Below are 20,210 nucleotides of genomic sequence, written 5' to 3'. Positions count from 1 at the left end.
AAAAGAGGAGGAGGAAGAAGGAACAAAAGAAGAAGAGGAAGACATGAAAGAGAAGGAAGAAGAAACTAAAGAGGAGGAGGAAGGCATGAAGGAGGAGGAAGAAACAAAAGAGGAGGAGGAAGAAGGAACAAAAGAAGAAGAGGAAGACATGAAGGAGAAGGAAGAAGGAACTAAAGAGGAGGAGGAAGGCATGAAGGAGGAGGAAGAAACAAAAGAGGAGGAGGAAGAAGGAACAAAAGAAGAAGAGGAAGACATGAAGGAGGAGGAAGAAATAAAAGAGGAGGAGGAAGGAACAAAAGAAGAAGAGGAAGACATGAAAGAGAAGGAAGAAGAAACTAAAGAGGAGGAGGAAGACATGAAGGAGGAGGAAGAAACAAAAGAGGAGGAGGAAGAAGGAACAAAAAAAGAAGAGGAAGACATGAAGGAGAAGGAAGAAGGAACTAAAGAGGAGGAGGAAGGCATGAAGGAGGAGGAAGAAACAAAAGAGGAGGAGGAAGAAGGAACAAAAGAAGAAGAGGAAGACATGAAGGAGGAGGAAGAAATAAAAGAGGAGGAGGAAGGAAGAAAAGAAGAAGAGGAAGACATGAAAGAGAAGGAAGAAGAAACTAAAGAGGAGGAGGAAGACATGAAGGAGGAGGAAGAAACAAAAGAGGAGGAGGAAGAAGGAACAAAAGAAGAAGAGGAAGACATGAAGGAGAAGGAAGAAGGAACTAAAGAGGAGGAGGAAGGCATGAAGGAGGAGGAAGAAAGAATTAAAGATGAGGAGGAAGACATGAAGGAGGAGGAAGAAAAAAAAGAGGAGGCAGAAGTGCAAGAAGTGGAAAAAGTAACACAGGTGGATGAGGAAGCAAAAGAAGATGATGAAGAAACAAAACAGGAGGAGCAGGAAGTGGAAGAAGAGGAAGAAAACCCAAAAGAGGAGGAGGAAGAAGCAAAAGATGAAAAAGAGGGAGCAAAAGATGAAGAAAAAACAAAGCAAGAGGAGGAGGAAGCAAGTGAGGAAGAGGAAGAACAAGAAGAAACTCAAAATGAAGAGCAGGAAGATGAAGGGAAGTCCAAAGCTGAAGACAAAGCTGACAATGAAGCTAAAGAAGCAGAGGAGCCAGAGGATGAGGATATTGGGGCTGATGATGAAGAAGAGGCATCCAAATGCAGAGCAGATGGTGATGGCTCTGGAACTGACAACAATCCTGAAGGAGGTGCTGCAGAAGGAAGTGAGGAAGCTGAGGAGGATGAAGCTGAGGCAGTGGAAGATGCAAATCCAGAGCCAGATGAGGCATGTTCAGCTGAGGACGAAAACAGCAGTGAAGGAGAAGACAAATATGATGAGAATGATGAGGAACCTACCAGTGATGACCCTGACAAAGCACATGAAAAACATGAAGACAAAGGCAACAACAAGATTTCTGAGAAAGCCTCAAAGGTGAAACACAAAAAAAACAGCAAATGGCTGGAGAGACTGAACAAAGCAGCCGCCTTTTCTTGTTATTCTTCCATGGGAAATTTCTCACAGCAATCCCAGAAGGGATCTGAAGATGAAGGTGAAGAGGAATGCAAAGATGACAACAACCCCATGAACAACCACCCCAATGGAGAGGTTCAAAGTGATGAGAGCAGCAAACCCTCACAGATGTATCCTGACAGCGAGGAAGAGGACAAAGAATCTTCATGCACTGATGCTTTAGGAGATGAGGACCAGGCAGATGCTGAAGATGCAGATCCAAAGGAGGATGAGCATGCTGATGAAGCTCAGGCTTCTAAAAAGAAAGAAGACTCTGATGAGATTGACCAGGATGACCTGGACTTCTAGAACTGCTTATCAAAAACTGGTTTTTTTCTTTCTTCCTTTCTTTCTTTTTTTTAAGTACATTTTCATTACATGTTACAGTATCTCCAGTGAATTGAGTCATCATCATTGGCTTTTCTTCTGAGTTAAATGTTGTAATCTTGATTTTGAATCCTGTGAGTAAGGTTGCAATTACCTGCCCTCATTTCTAGAGGGCTAGTAAACTCATTAACATTTAGTGGTTTCAATAGAAAAGTGGTTTGGGGAAAGGGAAGGCTGTTTTGTTTGTGCTACCTTCTTGTTCCCACTCTTTAAGCCATGCCGTTTGCTGCTTGAGTGATCTGTGGCTCTGCTGGGCATCATCTCCGAGTGACTTCAGGATGCCTTTCGTCTGCTGCATGCCATTTTTTCTGGAAAGGTTGCCAATCCACAAAAACGTGACGAAATCTGGATTCATTGCCAAAGTCTGGTCAGAGCCCACAGAGATGGACATTCATTTCCCACCCTACCCTTCCCTACCCTACCCTACCCTACCCTACTCTACCTTCTCTGTACCCAGAAAAGGAGTCTGAGATATTGAAGTCTTTCCCCACTTTCTCTATTTTTCTTTAGTAGAGCTTGAGATCATTCCTCACTTCGCTGGAAGTCCTCAACACCCAGAAAGGTCACTCCAGTAGATCTTTCCTGTTCCAGACCACCAACCTGTTTCTACTGTGCCCATCACTGTAGTATCTAGTGATATACGAGAAGATAACAAAGAACAGTTAATTCACCTGTCAGGTATCTGAGAAGTGGTTGAATGTAATATTGACCAAATTAGGAAGGAGTAAAGTTCAAATCCTTGTGATTACCTTTACTATGCCAATGATGGTATCTAAGCACTTTACAGTCATCCCTCAGACAATTTTGTACGAGGCCCTGTTCCGAAGCTAATAGGATTTGGGATTGATCAGTGCCTCGCCCTTGCAGAACAGCAGGAATATTTAAACTAATCTTACCTTTAACCTGGAAAAGGTTTGGGCATTTTTGCTGCAGCAAACAACTGGAAGAGGCTCAAGCATTTACTGGAGAGTTTGGACTTTACAAATCATGATAGAACTGCACACTTCATTTAACAACCATTTTCTTTCAGATTATATCTTCCCCCCCCCCCACCCCGGAGCAATATATGCATTTCTGAATAAATGCCCAACTAATGCCAGGAGAAGTTTGACCATGCCTCAGCTACGTACATGTGTATTCCTCTTTCAGAAAGAGTCCTTTTTATCAGTAATTTGCAGGGAGAACAAAAGAACAAAAAACTCAAAGAGGGTGAAAACAAAATGCCTTAAATAGTATGGTGAAAAAGTATGCGTGTAGTATTGTGCCAGGTTTGTCAAGGGGCATGCAGACATGTTGCAATAACCAAATAACTAATATGGTTATAATTCTAAGAATTAATTTCTTAAACTCATAGCAAATCAATTGATTTCCAGAGATAAGATTCCTTTCACTCAAATTAAGAATTGGGTTCAGCTCCAGATGTGCATACTTAATTTTAGGTGTCTGAGAAATACGGGTCTATGTGGAGTAGTCAGTGGAGAGATAGGTCTCAGCTGAGCTGCCCTCACAAAGGCTTATGGTGCCAGCTGAGATCCACCAGGGAGTCCAGGACAACCATATTGTCCTCAAGACACAGAAGTTAAGGAAGATCTGGGCCTTCCTATAAAGAAGGGCAACCCCACCTGTTAGCTTCGTGTGGATGTCTTGGGTTCCCTAGGACACCTCAGGTGAGACTACATCTCTCTGTAGATGCAACTCAGTTCAAGCCTGAACCTATCTCAAAGTTTGATACCTTGTCTCATCTGGTAGTCTCAGTTCCTCTGTAGACATTTCCAGACTTGAGATTACCAGCTTTCAAAGAGCTTAGGGTCTATGTAGATGTTTAAAGATATAAGTTTAGTGCCAATTGAGAGGGCCTAGGAAATCCAGTATCACGGCCCAGCGTTTGTCTAAAGGGGTGCAGGTCTCCCATAGGTCCAGAGTCATACCACAAACTCATTGTAAATGTCAGGGCTGCTTCAGGGCATCTTAAATGACATTAGTCATCGATGTAAAAAACCTGAATAATAGAAGCATAGAATCCACCCCAAAAATTACGTAAACTAATCCTACCTCAAGAAACTGAACTCAATTGGCTTTGAAGTACAGGCAAAATAAAACTTATTCTCCTCGGACACAGCAATATTTACACATTTTCTAGTGTCTCAGTATTTCACTAAGAAGTTAATTCCTACATCTAGAGTACATGATGAGCACCACACCTGCTCCAAGGCCCAGTTCTGTAGCTTCTGTACCATTAAAGCTCCCTTTAAGGTTCTATTTGAAGGTTCAAGCAGAAACTGTTGTACATGAGCTCAGTGCTGGGCTTTGCACATAAGTGAGCATTGTTTGTATGAGCTGGATTTGATTGCAAATGCCTTCAGGCACCCACTGTTCACAACAGACTTGATAGTCCTATTGTATCCTCTTTGTTTAGACCTACGCTTGTGGCTAAAGACAGCACCCACACAGCATCAGCGACCCCTCTGGCATTTACTGTCTGGGTGAGAAAGAAACAGCCCTGCTGCAGGGCAGTTTTCCCCTGTTGTAGTGATGTCCCATGACATCAATATTCTTCAGTATTCTGACTCTGTATTAAACTTTTCCAAGGTTTCCACAAGCTAATTCAAAAATGCTCTATAAGGTGTCCATAGTGAGAAATGTCAAAAATACAGTTATATCCATTGATTTATAATTAAAGGAAAGGCACCAAGGAGAAAGTTACTGCTGGACTGGATTCATGCCGCTAATGCTCAGCATGTGCATCAGGTGTTTTGTCCTGGGTTCTCCAGGCAATGTAAAGAGACAAGGTCTCCCAGCAATTATTCGGTGTGACACAGGACTGCCATCTCGGGGGCTGTGAAGCCCATGGACTGTAGCATCCTAACCCAGGCACTTTGAGCAAATGTTTGAATTTAAGCTGTGAACTACCCCTGCAACTTGGAAGTTGGCCAGGTACCACCAGGCTGCTTGATTCAAAACCCAACCTAGGGACATTGGGTGAAGGCTCTGGCACCTTTCTTCACTGATGCCTGCTAGGAAGCTATTCTAGATGCCAGGAAAAAGGTGTTTGCTGCTGAAAGAAGCCTGTTATTCAGAACTTGTTGGTCCCTGCAGGAGAACGCTGGCCCAGCATGGCTGCTCAGTGGCTCTGCAGCGTGCGTCTCTCCACGTCAGCAGCAACAGGCAGGCACAGAATCATGTGCAGAAGTATTTTGATTTCATAGGGAGCAAAGTGAAATGTCTGCGTTCTGACACATCGATTCTCGAAGGATTCAGAAATACACCGATCTGGGTAGTCATAGCTCTGATCTTGGCATGAGACACACACTGGAAGTGGTATGCGTTGACTTAACTTTAAACATTTCTGGTGAAGCTGTCTCCCTCTGAGCCCTCTATCCAGACTCCCACTCCAATCAGTGGGGAGAGAGAGGCAAAAAAGTGCGTAATTCATCTGCTGTAGACGACTATGTTAGGAGGAGATGAATTAGGTTCTCAGCATGTCTGTTTCTCTCCGCTGAGTGCACAGAGAGTCTAGACAAATTGCTCAGATGGAGATGTGTCATGTGGGAAGAGCTGATCCCAGCCTAGCTACCTAAAAGCATCTTACAATGCTTACAGTGGTGACTTGCAGACTCTGCCAGGCAGCATCTCAAGCCGGTCATCCCACGTAAGTTTTAAAGATGGCTGTTGGCTCCAAGATCACCTTTCTCTGCTATTGCTAAAAGCCACTGCTGGAACTTAATGGGTTAGTGAAAGGGCAAGCATTTCCCAGGACTTCTCTTCCAGCTGTTGACTTTGCTCATTTTAAAGCCGTTTGTGCGTAGTCAGCATCACACCCCATCCGTGCTTAGTCAGTAAGTTCCCTGCTTGCAGCACCGGTAGGGAGAAAGAAATCTAACGAAACACAGAAATGCAATCATCAAACCATGAAAACCAAAATCACGGGAGTTCCCCCCGTGAGACCTGTCCCACTCAACATCTCTGTTTGTCAACTTCCGTGTTTGGGCAGTGACTCACGCATGTGCCCGTCCTCGTCGGGGCAGCGTGGGCTCTGCACCCATACAGCCTGCTCACAAAAAGCCCCGTTCGGGGGGGCTGAGGAGCAGTCACAGGTCTTTCCTCCACCAGTCTCTCCCAGGATCACCCAGAGCATCCGTGAACGAAGCAGCTGAAAAGGATCCCTGGCAATTACACCTCCCGCACTTGCACTGCTTCCAAGGTCTACATTTCCCCTTGGCTGGTATGACTCAACACGCGTGTTCGGTCTTGCAGCTTCCCTCTCCCTCTTGCAGCACGGGAACACGTGTTACCAGCCAGCTCCAGAGCTGTCACGCTTATACCGGCTGGAAAGATAATGCTTGTCACCACCTGGAGGGGATTACAGCTGCTGTCTTTCAGCAGAGCTGAGGAGGAGGGAGGAGAGGCAATGCGAGACTTGCACAGCTGTACGGCGTGTTTGGCTGTGCATAGCTCTACGGCATGTTTGGCTGTGTGTCTCCATTTCTCTTTTGGGTGTTTGTTTTGGTTTGTTGTTTTTTGTTGGTTTTTTTTTTTTACCAGCCAGACAAATTGCGTCTTGATGTATGTTGGTTTTGTTCGATCGTTTGTTTTTTAAATAGAAAATATTCAGTGAAAGATGAAGAAGAGCATGGTGAAAATGAAAGTGTAAATCACTGAAATAAAAGAAATGTGCTTTGTAAAACTGAAGTCTTGGCAAATGTGTGCAAGCAGACACTCCTCCCACTAATGGAGAGCACTAATCCCCTTTCGGTGGATCCTTGCTGACCTAGCACGGTATTTAGCTCCAGCCACTTGAAATTCCAGCTGCCTTACAGGACGGGGTCGTTGTTATTTCTGGACCTCAGGCTCCTCCAGTAGGCTTTGTTCTGGAGGGCAGGGAGAGTTTCCAAGCTAGCTGTGTATATGCCCTGCAAACTCCGTGCTTTCTTTAATTGGAAGCTGGGGAACTTGGACTACAAGGTTTAGTGGCTCCTTGGCAAGTGGCAGGAGTAAGTACTTCTCCTAAGAGGGGGTTAGGAATGGGATGGGAAAACTCAAATCCATGCACACATCAAGCTCCAAAATCAGACATTCAGGAGTTGCAGTGTTTTGCTCCAAAGGTGCAACACTACTTTCCTGCAGCAAGACAGAGGTTGGGGGTAAGTCCCTCAGTCCCGTTACTCCCCCAGAGAAGTACGTCCTCTTGGATGTGGGAGGATTGGGCTGTGGTTACCACAAGGGATAAGGACTACACAACAACGGTTTAAACCGTTGCAGTGGGTGTTTCATATGACCACACATTACATCCTTGGCAGTAGTCAGTCCCTGCAATTTGTCCTCCTCGAAGTTAGATACCTTGAGTACATGGAAGATAAACAACTGGGAAGGGTATTTAAGGTCTGCAACAAACACAGGCTACCTGGGGCTGTGGGATCTCTCCCCGTCTCTTCTGTTGGAGCTGCCCCATTTCTGGTGAATAAATATTCCCAGAGTCAGAAAGAAATGCAGGACGTACTCAGCAGAGAAGTACACTGAGGTTCTGAGCTCTGAATGGTAAATTATTCAGTCTTTTATACCCCAGAAAAGTGCCAGACACCATGACATCTTCTGAGTTTTGTCCACCCAACGTAGCCTTTCCAGGAAGCAACTCAACTGGGGATTCCCAAATTATTTTGGTCCCTATTATTTCAGTGTGGACAGCTAGGTGTATACATGTCCTCTATATGCCAGGAAAAGAGAAGGATTATTTAGGGAGAAATTCCTGATATCCCAAACCTTGTGACTGAGACAGAAGGAGTGGCATTTTCTGTGACTTTCTAGAACATATTCAGGCTGGAGATGTTTATTTTCTCATGCCCCTAAGACACAGACCCCATCATCATGTCAGGCTGAAGGAGCAGTCTCTGTATCTCTGCAGCCGCTTCTAATTTTAACTCCATGCCCTCTGAGCTGAGCACCAGGGTTTGTGCAGCTCCAACAGGAAGCACCCCTGCTGACCTTTCTAATTTCAGGAGCTTGATGCTTGCTTATCCCTGCAATCCACAGGAAAACACGTACCTTGCACGTACAATTTACACTGCATTGCGTTGAGTTGCATTTTGCAGCCGCTGCAGCTGAGAGGACGCAGCCCTGCTCAGAGAAGGGTGTATTTATTCTAAGCCTTGTGGTGTGAAAATGGGGTTGAACTGTGAGGGCTGAAAGGGCAGGCTACGGCAGGCTTGCGTTTCTTTTTCCCCCAGTAAAAAGGGCTGGCTCCTCCTTAGCCTATTGCAGAGTCCTGGCCAACAAAAGTGGTATGTATTAACCTTTCAGCTCTTGCATAAAGGATGGTGCTTGGGCTCCTTTTCCAGTTTTAAAATTGCTGAGCGAGGCTCTTTCAGCCCTGTGACAGAGAGGGAGTAGGCATAGGAGCAAGGTCAGGACAGTGCTTCCTAAGCGGAGGGAAATGCTTTGCCACGGTGCCTAATTAGTCTGTTATAATACAGAAGTCTTCCCCCCTCACCGGTCCCTGCTCTGGGAGTTCTCCATGGTCCCAGGTGGCAGGACTGCCTTAGGAAAACGGCTATTTTGCCTCCTTTTCTGGCACTCCTGGTCTTCCCGAGGTACAGAGAAAACTTGGAGCTCTAAGACCCAGACTCAATAAACATCATCTCTCCACTTCCCACTGCAATGTTATCTTGAAGCAATGACTCTCCTCTCCGCGACAGCAATCTCAGCCACCTAAGTTTATGTTAAGCTTCATGAATACATGGATAAGTCTCTGGAATATACAAAAATGTCTTTGTTAACACTAAAACATTTGAAGAATAGGTTGCTTGTTGCTAAACATTCAGATTTCTGTATTTCTCTTTCAAGCATCAATTTTCCCCCAGGTCATCCAGAGCAAAAGCTTTACTGAAATAAAAGGGACCAAACCCCGATCTTGAGAGTGTCACTGGGCAGGAGGACTCACTCGTGTTAAGAGTCTGCCTTCAAGTCTGCCTGGGATGCAGCCAGGTCTGGCCCTCGCTTGTCTCTGTCTTGTGCTGCGGTCTCTCCCTTGCTATGCCTTCATGTGTCAGACACATGATTCACCAAACATCTATGTCAGGCATCAGGGACAGAGCCCTGCAGGGCTTCACACACCAAGATGTCCCAGAGAAGGGCACACACCCTGGCTACCAGCTCGCCTCGTGGGCTCCACGATGCTCACCAACCCCATGTACCAACCAAGGTGTGGACTGGGGAGTGTTAAGGCTTCCCTTCTTCTTTATAGTGGCATTAGGCATGCGAGGCTGGTTTGAGCTGTTAAACCAGTCAGATGATGGAGAAAACAAGAGAACAGAGGTTCCACATTAAAATCTGCAGTGATTTGGAAAAAAAAAGGGTTTCTTGTTGATAAAAGCATCCTTGTGTTTCTGAAAAGCACAGATTATATTTTACAGCAGAAGTCTCTTCCCCAGACTCCCACCTTGCCCCAAACCTAACCGTGAAAGCGAATACCCATCAATCCTAACATGCAGGCTTGTGGCTTCCTAAGAAAACTGGAGAGTAAAAATAGGACACTAAGGAGTTCCCCAGGTACAGAGCCATAATGCTTGTCCCAGAGGTGAGGAAAGCTTCATTCAGACTTGGCACCGTATTGCACGCCTGAGATCCTCACCTCAGGAAGACAAGTCCACAGCAAAGGAGTAACATTTTAGAAGTTACTCACAGAGCAACTTAATCTTCTGAGCCACAGCCCTGGTGATACATTTAATGAATATGGGAACTTGGATGAGACTAAGCTAGTGAGGACAGCAGTTCCTGGCAAAATGAGTCCACAACAGCAATGTATGCCAGGAGGGAAGGAGAACAGGGGGAGGAAAATGAACCCAGTCTGTGAGATCTTTTTTATCTCCCACGGCTGTTGCCTACGTTGAACTGCAAGGATTAAGTTACATCAGACGTCTTCTGGAGCTGCCAGCCAATCACAGTGAGGTACCTCATCTAATCTCATCAAGTTTCACCTTCCTGTGACATCCCTTGAGCAAGGAAAGAGGATTGTGCATCTCTGGCCGCACCCCAGCTTCACATCACGTGTGGGAGTGCTGCTGCTGGAGAGGAAGGACAGAAGATGGGAAAAAGCTGAGCCTCCTGCCCCTCCTTTCCCTCACTTTCCTGGTGCTCCTCCCTATCTCTTCCTGTCTGGTGACCCTGGCAGAGACTGTCTGCTTCCCGGTGTCCTGGTTTTGGCTGGGATGGAGTTAATTTTCTTCCTAGGAGCTGGTACAGTGCTGTGGTTTGGATTTGGGATTAAAATAATGTTGATAACATGCTGATGTTTTCAGGTGTTGCTCAGCAGTCAAGGACGGTCCAGCTTCTTGTGCTGGGCTGCCAGTGAGGAGGCTGGGGGTGCACGGGGAGCTGGGAGGGGACACAGCCGGGACAGTGACCCAGGCTGGCCAAAGGGATATTCCATACCATACGGTGTCACGGTCAGTATATAAATGGGGGCAGCTGGCTGGGGACGCACCACGGCTCGGGAACTAACTGGGCACCAGTTGGCAGGTGGTGAGCAGTTGTGCCCTGCATCACTTGTTTGTATATTCTCTTACCATTATTATTATCACTATTGTTATTCATTTCCTTTTCTGTCCTATTAAACTGTCTTTATCTCAACCCACAAGCTCTACCTTTTTTTTCTCACTTCTCTCCCGTATCCCACTGTGTGGTGGGGGTAAGTGAATGGTTGTGTGGTTGTTTTAGCTACCTGCCAGGTTAAACCACAGCACCCAGCAACATGACAGGAACCTGACGTCCCTCTTGGGCTTAGAGCTATTCCCTGCCAGGGTAGCAGAGGGGACTCATGTCCCATGACCACCACGGAAAAGAGGAAGAACACAGCATCCATCCCCAAACAGAGTTCTGGATGCATGAGCAAGTGCGGGTGTCTTAGGAGTCTCTTTTCCAGATCGGGAGTGGTTCAGACAATTCTGCTCTTGGTTTTTGCCACGCCGGAGCAGATCAACTTGTGGAAAATGAAAGGGATGGATTTGGATTACTGTCATTAATAATCAAGAATCAGAATTCAGGCTTATACTAATTATACCTGCAGATGATGCTAAGATGGGAAGATATTTTACAGTGTCATGACCCTCAGGACCTTAAGAGACAACTCAGTGACCTGGGTTTCATAATCGTTTCTTCCTGTTTTATGTGGATCATCCACAGAGAGAGAGGAAGACTGATTTTCCTCTAGCATGGGTTATACAAACTCATAGAGGGACTTTGAAATAGCCACAGTGCCTTCCCAGCCAAAGACTTTTAGGGATGGTGCTTAAACCACAGCTATTCCCTTAGCACTTACAGCTGTCCCGCTAACTCTGCAGGTACCTGTCCTTCTGCGGTTGATCATGCACAGGTACCCAAACCCCGGTCACACTGAGAAATGCAGCGTCTACAAGCTGGTATTTCTTGTCATACTCGTTGGCCTTGATCTGGTCAGCATTCTCAGAACAGTCTATGCCACACACGGCCAGCAAAAATAGACACAGAAATGCTTTCTCAAGTCCCGCCAGTGTCTGTCACTCAGGGACACTGGTAGGGAACTAAAATCTTGAGTGGTCTCAAGATCTCCCATCTGGAAGCCGTTCTGTTTTGCATACTATATCAACAGGGAGAACATGGTCTTTCAGGGCAATGAACTTACTGCTGCAACTTATTGCTATGCACTGTTGGGTAGCTTTAATGGAGAGAAACGGTGAGGAGTATCAGAGTACCTATGGATTAGTGCCCTTTCCTATAGCATGGGAAATGTTGGTTCAAGCTCCATGTGGAGTTTTTTGAGTGTGAGTGTGACTCTCCTGCAAGTTAGGAGAGAGAGTCTAAGGACTAAACAGGCAAGAGGTTACTTCTGCCTGCTGCTGCAATTCATGCAAGGAACAGGTTGGCATCTCTGAATACACCCACTTGATCAATCCCCAAAGCTAAGCAGGTAAGGACATGCTCAGCTGGTGAATCCCAACAGGGTTTAGATGTGAGCAAGTTCCTCGCTGGTCATCACTGTCAAGACTTAGGCAGCGCCAAACATGTTCAGAAACAGAGAAATTTATATGCTGTGAGGACTGGACCGGTGGGAATAAAGAGTTTCTGATGCATCCAGGGATAGGTGACTGCAAACTGAGTGTTTGGAGGATCAGAAATTAAATGCACAGAAAGAAAGTTCAAGGGCAGAAGGTGGACTCATGAATGACAGCATACCAAAACAAGTAAATACATGAAAATTAAAAAAAAAATAACAATTAGGTATGATAAATTTTGATGTAAGCAATCATTTTCAGCCATTTATGTTGCTTCTGTCCAGTGTGAGGTCAAAAAGTTTCTAGACTTCTTACTGAGGAGTCAGTATGATAAATATTGATTGAGGCACCCAAATCTTTGTCCCTCTTTATCCCTTCTGACTGCTACTGAGTGCTTTGACTTACACCACCATGACTTCAGAAGTGGGTCAGCTCAGGCTGCACCAGCAACATAGTTTGAATACTGCAGTGAAAACTGTCCTAAGGATATTGGTGAGGTTGTAAAAGAGTTTCCAGGCAGGACACTATCATCTGGGCATTAAAAATTTACCACCCAAGACATGAGCTTGTTAAATGCTGTTAGGAGCAGGTGGAACAGACAATTGATGTGATCTCTGCTTGAAGCTTTTTGATATCTTTAAATCCTTTTTCTGGCCACAGACATTTTTTCAGTTAGCCTGGCTGTGAAACAAGTAGCATCCTAACAACAGAACCCCAGGAGGTAAATTGTCCGCCCTAGAAAACATGAAAGAAACACAAAAATTTTTGCTGAGAGACATTAAGAGACAAGAGTATTACAGAAATTAGTTTGATCTGGGGTTGCTTCAGTGCTAGCAGAAAGGAAGATACAATTTCCATCTGAATTATAGCCAGTATTGTGCTGGCACCAGTGGCAAGTTTATATGTAGCAGGACTTTTTGCTAGGATTTCACAACTCACTGAAGACATGGTAAGTTTTCTTCTGCAACCCTTGCTACAAAAGCAGGCTACTCATCACATCTGAAAATGGGATGTTCAGGCAGTTACCACCCAAGAAGGAGTCATAGAATCATAAAATCATAGAATAGTTTGTGTGGGAAGGGAACTTTAAATGTCATCTAGTCCCACCCCTGCAGTGAGCAGGGACATCTTCACCCAGAGCAGGTTGCTCAGAGCCCCGTCCAGCCTGACCTGGGGTGTTTCCAGAGATGGGGCATCGACCACCTCTCTGGGCAACCTGGGCCAGGGTTTCACCACCCTCATAGCCAAAAATTTCTTCCTTAGATCTAGCCTAAATATCCCCTCTTTTAGTTTAAAAAGGAGACGTGACTGCTGATGGTTTCCAAGCGAGTTGTGAGCAGGAGTAGGTACAGCATTTATAATTGGGGACAGCAAGTCGGGCATTCAAACACAGAAGCAATTTGCTCCACAATAGTAATGTGAGGCATCCAGAAACTTAGGGAAACATTTAGGTGCTACTGCTCTTGGCACTCTATATACTTGACATCCTCATATGATTTTCAAAATCTCCATTACAAGGTCTTCCTAGCACACAGCTCTGGCTTTTGCAATTTAACTGCTCTACAGGTTTGCAGCACTATGAAACCCTAAGAGAGACGGATAGCACAGAGCCCTTACTAAGCTCAGGGAACCCAGAACACTCTTTTTTTGAAGAGTCGACCCACTAATTCTCTTCATCCCTGATGCAGAAGCAACTTGTTTAGGCAGGACTCAAATTTTTGTGGTGGAAGGGCTAGCTTTGCTTCCTGCATCTTTTTCTAGTTACTGTGAATAGCCATCAAGTAGAATACGCTAGGTGTTAGCCCAGCGGAAGCTATGTTTGTAAGCTTATGATATTTTTTGAGGACAATATGCCAAGCATCAGTGGTGGCTTTCCACTGAAAATAAAGGGGGTATCTGAAATAACAAGCCTTTCCTTGGCCAGGTAGCCACGCCACGCTCAGAAACACATGTAGAAGCCTAAGTCCCACAGAAGTCGATAGGACTTGGGACCCTACATATCTTTCTGCACACAGGTACCTCACCCAAAGTTTTTCATGACATCCTCAGATGACCACAGAAATTACTATGCCAAGTTCTCAAGCATCACATGATATTCAGTGGATTGGACTTTCCTGTGGCAATGAAACAGTGAAGAAGTAAACCTAAGGGCCACTACAAAGATGACTGAAGTCTCATGTGAAAGTTAAGAAATTGCCTCCCAGTTTTGGGAATGCTGCATGCAAGGTTGATTGGTACTGCACTGAAACTTGACCATGCCTTGGAGATCCATGCTGTCACCCTGCTTGGATCACCCATCCACACATGCACATAGTAAGGAAAGAGCAAAACAAGCCTCTTCTTACCAGCTGGAAGAAGACATGTGTAACCTCAGTACTATACAAATCCCTGCAGTCTAGCTCCTTTGAGATCTGTGGCAACAGTTCATTGTGCCTTCCACCCACAAGTGTGTGCAGCCGTCCCATTTTACTTACATTCTGGGCCCTTGCTCAGCCCCAAAAGCAGCAATGATGGCATGTATCAGAGACAAACGAGTTTGACTCACCTTGGTAACACATGCACAAATCGCAGCTGTCTCGTTATGGACATGATGCACAGCAGACTTTTTCATGATACAGTTTTGATTTCATGATACGGGTTTGATTTCAGTGCCATGAATCACCTCTTGGTCTTGGAGATAGTCACACAGGATTGACAGATAGGTTGCAGGAGCTCTGCAAGACATTCTTCTCTGGAGCAGGAGTGGGAGCCAGAGAGGACTAGTTGGGACATTTCAGATGGCATTTCATGCTGCTTGTGGGCATGTGAGCAAGTGAATGGGGCTTAGATCCAGATCGTGTGTATGTAAATGCAGGTTTCCAGATCGTGGGTATCTAAATGCAGGTGCCTCTGTGGGAGTGAGATGACACTACTGTCCAAGGAGATTTAGCCAGTGCAGACAGCAGAGCCTGAAGAGCTGCTGAGAGCATAAAGCAAACATTGACAATTCCAATTCCTCACCTGAATATTTGCCTAAACCCCATTGACTGGATTGCATTTGCCAACTGCATGTGGGTATCTCAGATTTCAAAGAGCATCTCAAGTGGCATTAGACACCTATGCATGGGCAACTGAGCCACCATTCCCCGCTGTCTGTAACAGCCAGTTCAGGTGAGGACACCTGCAGGTGTCCTAAATTCAGGTGCCTACAAGCTGAAGAAATCTGTAAAGGAAGGTGAGGTGAATCTTGCCCTAAGCATTAGGGAGAGAAGTCATTTACTCACACAGTGAGAAATTTTACCTTTACTGTGCTAGTGCATCCCAGAGCACTGGCAGAGAATTGTATTGTACCAGGAATGGTATAACAGGTTTGGTAACTCCCAGATCTGTTAAAAAAATAAATATCCAAGCATAGAAAATTAAGTTTGGCCACTGACGTGTGTTCCCTGTTGTTCTTGCTTTCTCCAGGAAAAAGGTGAATCATTTTGATCTGGTACCTAGTGGTGCGTCTTCCAGATGGGGGAATTCAGCACAAGACCTCCCTACCTCTGTATTTGCAGTTCTTTTCTCCTCTGCGAGATCTACGTCACCAGTCTTCCCTCAACGCCTAAAAAGAGGTAGGATAAAACCCCACATCATGGGACAGAAGAGCAATCAGGAAGCTGGACTGAGGTATCACTGGAGGAATCCCTGCTATCAAACACATTATATTTAATAATAGTGATATGCAGACATACTAATTATGATAACCCGAAGCAGCCCAGCAACTTGGAAGAACTCACCTACACTAGGCATGGACGAGTAAAGAGTAACGACGGATTGTATCCCAGCCCTTCAGAAATGCACTCACTGAGGGACAGACTGAGGTCGTGAAAGAGGTTAAGCGGATTAAACAAAAAGCAAAAAAGAGAGGGTGGCAAGACAGCAAAAATTGCAGAGTGAAAGGCACCACCGTTACAGGCAGCAGCATAAATAAATCATGTGTGCCAGAAATAAATGAGACTACCATATAATCACCCAGTTCCGCTCGCTACTCTGAAAAAACAGTTTCTGCCAGTCTTTTCTTGTCTGGGCAAGTTTTAAACCTCGCGAGCGAATGGGTTTAAACAGTGTCACGTCTGTTTTCTTGGGTTATCCATACCTGCATTCAGTGAGCTGCAGAAACAAATGCAGATGGACAAAGCACAGAAACATGGTGGCAGGGAAGACAGGAAGAAAGAACAATGCAAAGGGAGGTAGAAATGTACGCAGTAATGTAAAAAGGCAGCTGGGAATAGCTGGGGATCAGCTGTAAGAGGAAGATTTCAGTTTGATATATGGTGCCAGAAACATTATTAATGATTTGCTGGTTTTTACCTTTAAAAACTTTGGGTGGATTATTTATTATGTCACCACGGTGCTCATATGATCTATGAAAGGGGCAATAATATGTATCTGTTCCTGGCCTCTCAGGTTCACTGCATTTTTACAGCCTTTAATTAGGATTTAATTCTGCACTGCCAAAACAGAGAAAGAGCATGTGGTATACTTAAAGCAAAAGGCAAAGAAAAAAGCGCTCCCCCTTTACTTAAAATACCCTATATTCCTTTCTACCATGAATGAACAGTTCTGGTGACAGTCACTGCAGTATTTTCACAGGTCAAATGATTTATTTTCCTTGGAAAATAATTAATAATCCAGGGAAACCCAGTTAGACTAGAAATACCGTTTTTCTGTCCTTCCATGGAGTAATGGTAAAGCAATGTTTAGCTGGGGGATCTCTGCAGTAGGTGGGTCTCCTGCATTTGAGGGAAATTACCTGTGATTTGGACACAGACTCATCATTTGGGGTGGGGGAAAGGCAGGAGAAACTACGTATCAGATACAGCCAACATTCTCGTTGGCCATGAAAGGGCAGAACTGCAGATCCCCAACTGTTATTGGTGTCCTCAGTTTTAGTATTTTCCCTTGGGAATGCCTCTTCTTTTGTATTGCTGGGATCTGTGCTTGGCTGTGACCAAGAGTCAGTCTCCAGATGGGCAACAGTGGTCTTTGAGATGCCTAAATCCCTCTTAAGTCCCGTCCTCCTGTCCTCCCATAGAAAGACTCTGCTAACACTGGAGACCACACATACCTTCTCTTGAGAAAGTCAAAGGGATTGTACTGGCCATGGTATAACCTGGGATTGAGTCAGACCAAAAAGACAAAGGAAGGTACCAAAAGAGGTAACCTCTCTGTCCTGGAAGAAGCCACACTCAGTCAATACCCCATCAGGGTGACAGGTCCCAAATCCCATTGCAAGCTGTGATGGATTGTCTCAGGGCGAGATTTCATATATCTCCTGCTTTCAGAGGGGAGCTGACACAAATGGGTGTTGGGTGGCAACAAATGGGGCCAGTGAATTGTCAGAGAAAGGCAAGTCAGCACTGGCACACCCAAGGGAGAGTGGCTCTTTATGAAGGTCAATGTAGAGAAGGTGATCTTTGGGATGGAGTGTGTCTGGATCACTCCAGCTCTGACTGGCACTGGGATCTGGGGTGATTTTTGAAGCTGTCCGATTGAGAAACACAGATTCTCTGGCTCCCTTGCAAGCTGGGACACAGGAAGCACCTCGTGGTTCTCTGCACACACTGAGAAATCCCATAAACACTGCACTAGGCTGAACTTGCCCTTTGAGGAGGAGAAGACTCAAAGTTTGCACATTGAACGTAGCCACAATGCTGAGGACATGGAGGCCTTAGAGGTTGTATTATTATGTTACTGTTCTCCTCCGTGAGCAGAGCATCTATTCCTGATGGTTTGGCAAAGGACAATAATAAAACAATCAGAATAAATATTCTGAATAGTGGGAAAATGCACTTTTAACCTGCTTGGTAAGCAGTCCTCCTGGTCTGATTCTTCCCCTCTTCAATGCTTTGCTGTGTGCTTTTGTTTGTCAATAGTTTTAATGCACGAGTGCGGATGTGGGTGTTTATTCAATACCTAGTGCAGTTGCAAGGGGCATGTTCCTGCCTAGCAGCACCCGGTCTCCTTAATTCTAGTTGCTTTGGGTTTGGGTGGGCTGAGAGGTGGGTGCTGGTGAGGTTAGGAGGTGAATTACCTGGGGATTGCTTCATGGTGATGATAGCAAGTTTCTAACAGCGGTAGAAGACCATTATTCTCCGGTTTGAGTTTCTATATTTACTTCTCAGGACATGGGTTGTGCTAAACGTTCCTGCACCTGTGGGTGAGACCTGCAGATCCTCACCCTAGAATACCCCAGCATGAGGCTATGAAGAAAGAGGAAAAGGGATAGCCCATAGAAGGTGTCCTGCACTCATCAAAGGTGACCCTTTAGCAGAAAAGTGAACCTGCAGACACCAAAATGAGAGGAATAAGGCCCAGGACAGAGCTGACATGAGCCGTGGGATGAGTAGAGTCACAGGGAGACAGTGACACAGAAAGGGAAAGATCAGCACATGTTATTATGTCTTAATGATGCACATGGCAAACTTCATCTTTGGGAAAAATAGAAAGCAACAACCACTGCAAAACAGGAATGGGCATGTTTCACCAATTAGGAATGAGAACTCTATAAGGCACCATTTACTACCAGTAAACCCAGCTGCAACCAAGCTAGAGCTCATGGTCTTGCTGAGCCTTTGCTGTAACTTTGTGTTTAACTCCTAGCTGCTATAAGGATATTTCAACAATAACTCAAGATGTTTAATATTCTTTTCATGAGACTGCAAGGAGGCACTAAGGCATCATGGGTAAATCGTGACTTTCCCAAAACAACCCCAGAGACCAGCAGAACCCAATTCCTGTCTTCCAAGTTGAGCACCCACCATTTCCCAACCCACCTGCAAGCAAAACCCCTGATATCAACACAAAACCCCAGTTGCTTCTAGCCAGAAAAAAAATAAAAGAAAAAAGGACTATTTGGAAAATCCAGTGGCCCTTGAGCAAAGCAAGGGCTCACCATGTACCCTGGTGCAAAGACTTTAATATCAACCTAAGCTGATGTTAAAACAAACAGGCAAATAAGGCTTGGTCCCAGCTTGCTCTAAAACAAACATTTTCCATTTAATCATGTATCAGTTATTAAAACTTCTCAGATAAACATAAACCAGGAGCTGCCTGAATTCACTTCAGTTGCTCTCATCAGACCATTTACCCAAGTCGAGAGACTCTGAGGCTCATTTTTCAGTTTCAGTCCACGATGCCTTGCTGGGGATGATATAATTCTCTCCGTAACCTCTCTGTCCTGGAAGAAGCCACACTCAGTCAATACCCCATCAGGGTGACAGGTCCCAGATCCCATTGCAAGCTGTGATGGATTGTCTCAGGGCGAGATTTCATATATCTCCTGCTTTCAGAGGGGAGCTGACACAAATAATTGGTGTCACTTCTGCTGGGCCGATGCCAAATGCTGACAAAACAGTTCCTAATCAGAAGTGCCAATGATTTGTACTGGGATTTGCATGGTGGACAACCGGAAGGTGTCATCCTGGCAGAGAGCTTGAGGGGCCTCAGCTTGCTGAGACACAGTGGCCTCTTGGACAATGCAGGAGCTTGGTGTTGTGAGGAGGGTTGGTGGCACGGCCAATTCTGCAGGAGCTGTGTGTGGGCCTGGAAACATGGCTAAAGGCTCACACTGAGCCCTGGAGAGCTCAGGAGCCCAGGAGAAAGGTCTTTGGGCCCTTAGGCTTCTGTAAATCAACCCTTAATTCTGTGTTGAAAGACCTGCAGGATGCTGCCATGTAACAACATCTCGGCTGGTGACAAGTTCTTCACATGCATGGCTGGGTGCTATATGGTGCTATATCACTGTATACAGTTTCCACGCTAAATATTTGACTATTTCTACAGGCATCCAGGAATGGAGAGGGACTAGTAACTTTCTCAATATCAGAATGAGAGTCTGGAGCTGGGGCCTGAACCCAGAACTCCTACATCCTGGGTCTGCTGCTCAACAAAACTTCTCCTACCCCAAAGTCCCCACTGCTTTGTTGCAGTCACCTGCCTTTCACTGACAGCCCTTTGGGCCAGCAGGCTGAGACCCCAACCCTTGCTCAGCCCCCAGTGCTACCAAAACACAGCAGGCATATGTCGCTACCCCCTGGGAAGACGATCCATCTTGACAGCCTCCTGGCATAAATCAAATTTAACTCCACTAAGCCACTGGGATGAGTTTTACTGCAAGAGAGACCAGATCTCGCTGGAAGGTTTCAGGCTCTGAGAGACTCACCTAGTAATGACACCCGCATTTCTGTGCTCAAGAACTTGCATTCGGTGACACATGAATAGAGGGAGGGTACTTTACATGTCCCAGGGGCTTTCAAAGGCTGCTTAATTGTCCT

General features: G+C 45.5%; 2 protein-coding genes across 2 annotated transcripts in view; one reads left to right on the top strand and one right to left on the bottom strand.

Annotated features, from left to right (window-relative positions):
• RP1L1 (RP1 like 1) overlaps nucleotides 1-1,810 on the top strand; it is a gene marked incomplete at both ends in the record, with an annotated part of 27,731 nt that extends 25,921 nt beyond the window's left edge. The window contains one exon of the mRNA XM_081997982.1: nucleotides 137-1,810. Coding sequence (XP_081854108.1) covers nucleotides 137-1,810 — 1,674 coding nt within the window. The remainder of the gene's footprint in view (nucleotides 1-136) is intronic.
• Nucleotides 1,811-11,208: 9,398 nt separating this feature from the next.
• Nucleotides 11,209-20,210, bottom strand: part of LOC309403734 (serine protease 55-like) — a gene marked incomplete at both ends in the record, with an annotated part of 59,759 nt that continues 50,757 nt past the window's right edge. The window contains one exon of the mRNA XM_081997981.1: nucleotides 11,209-11,351. Within this exon, the coding sequence (XP_081854107.1) occupies nucleotides 11,209-11,351 (143 nt within the window). The remainder of the gene's footprint in view (nucleotides 11,352-20,210) is intronic.

The sequence above is a fragment of the Phaethon aethereus genome (assembly GCF_964289735.1).
Source record: "Phaethon aethereus genome assembly, chromosome: 3".
NCBI lineage: Eukaryota > Metazoa > Chordata > Aves > Phaethontiformes > Phaethontidae > Phaethon > Phaethon aethereus.
Note: the sequence above shows the minus strand (reverse complement) of the source record. Positions and strands in the feature narration are given on the sequence as shown.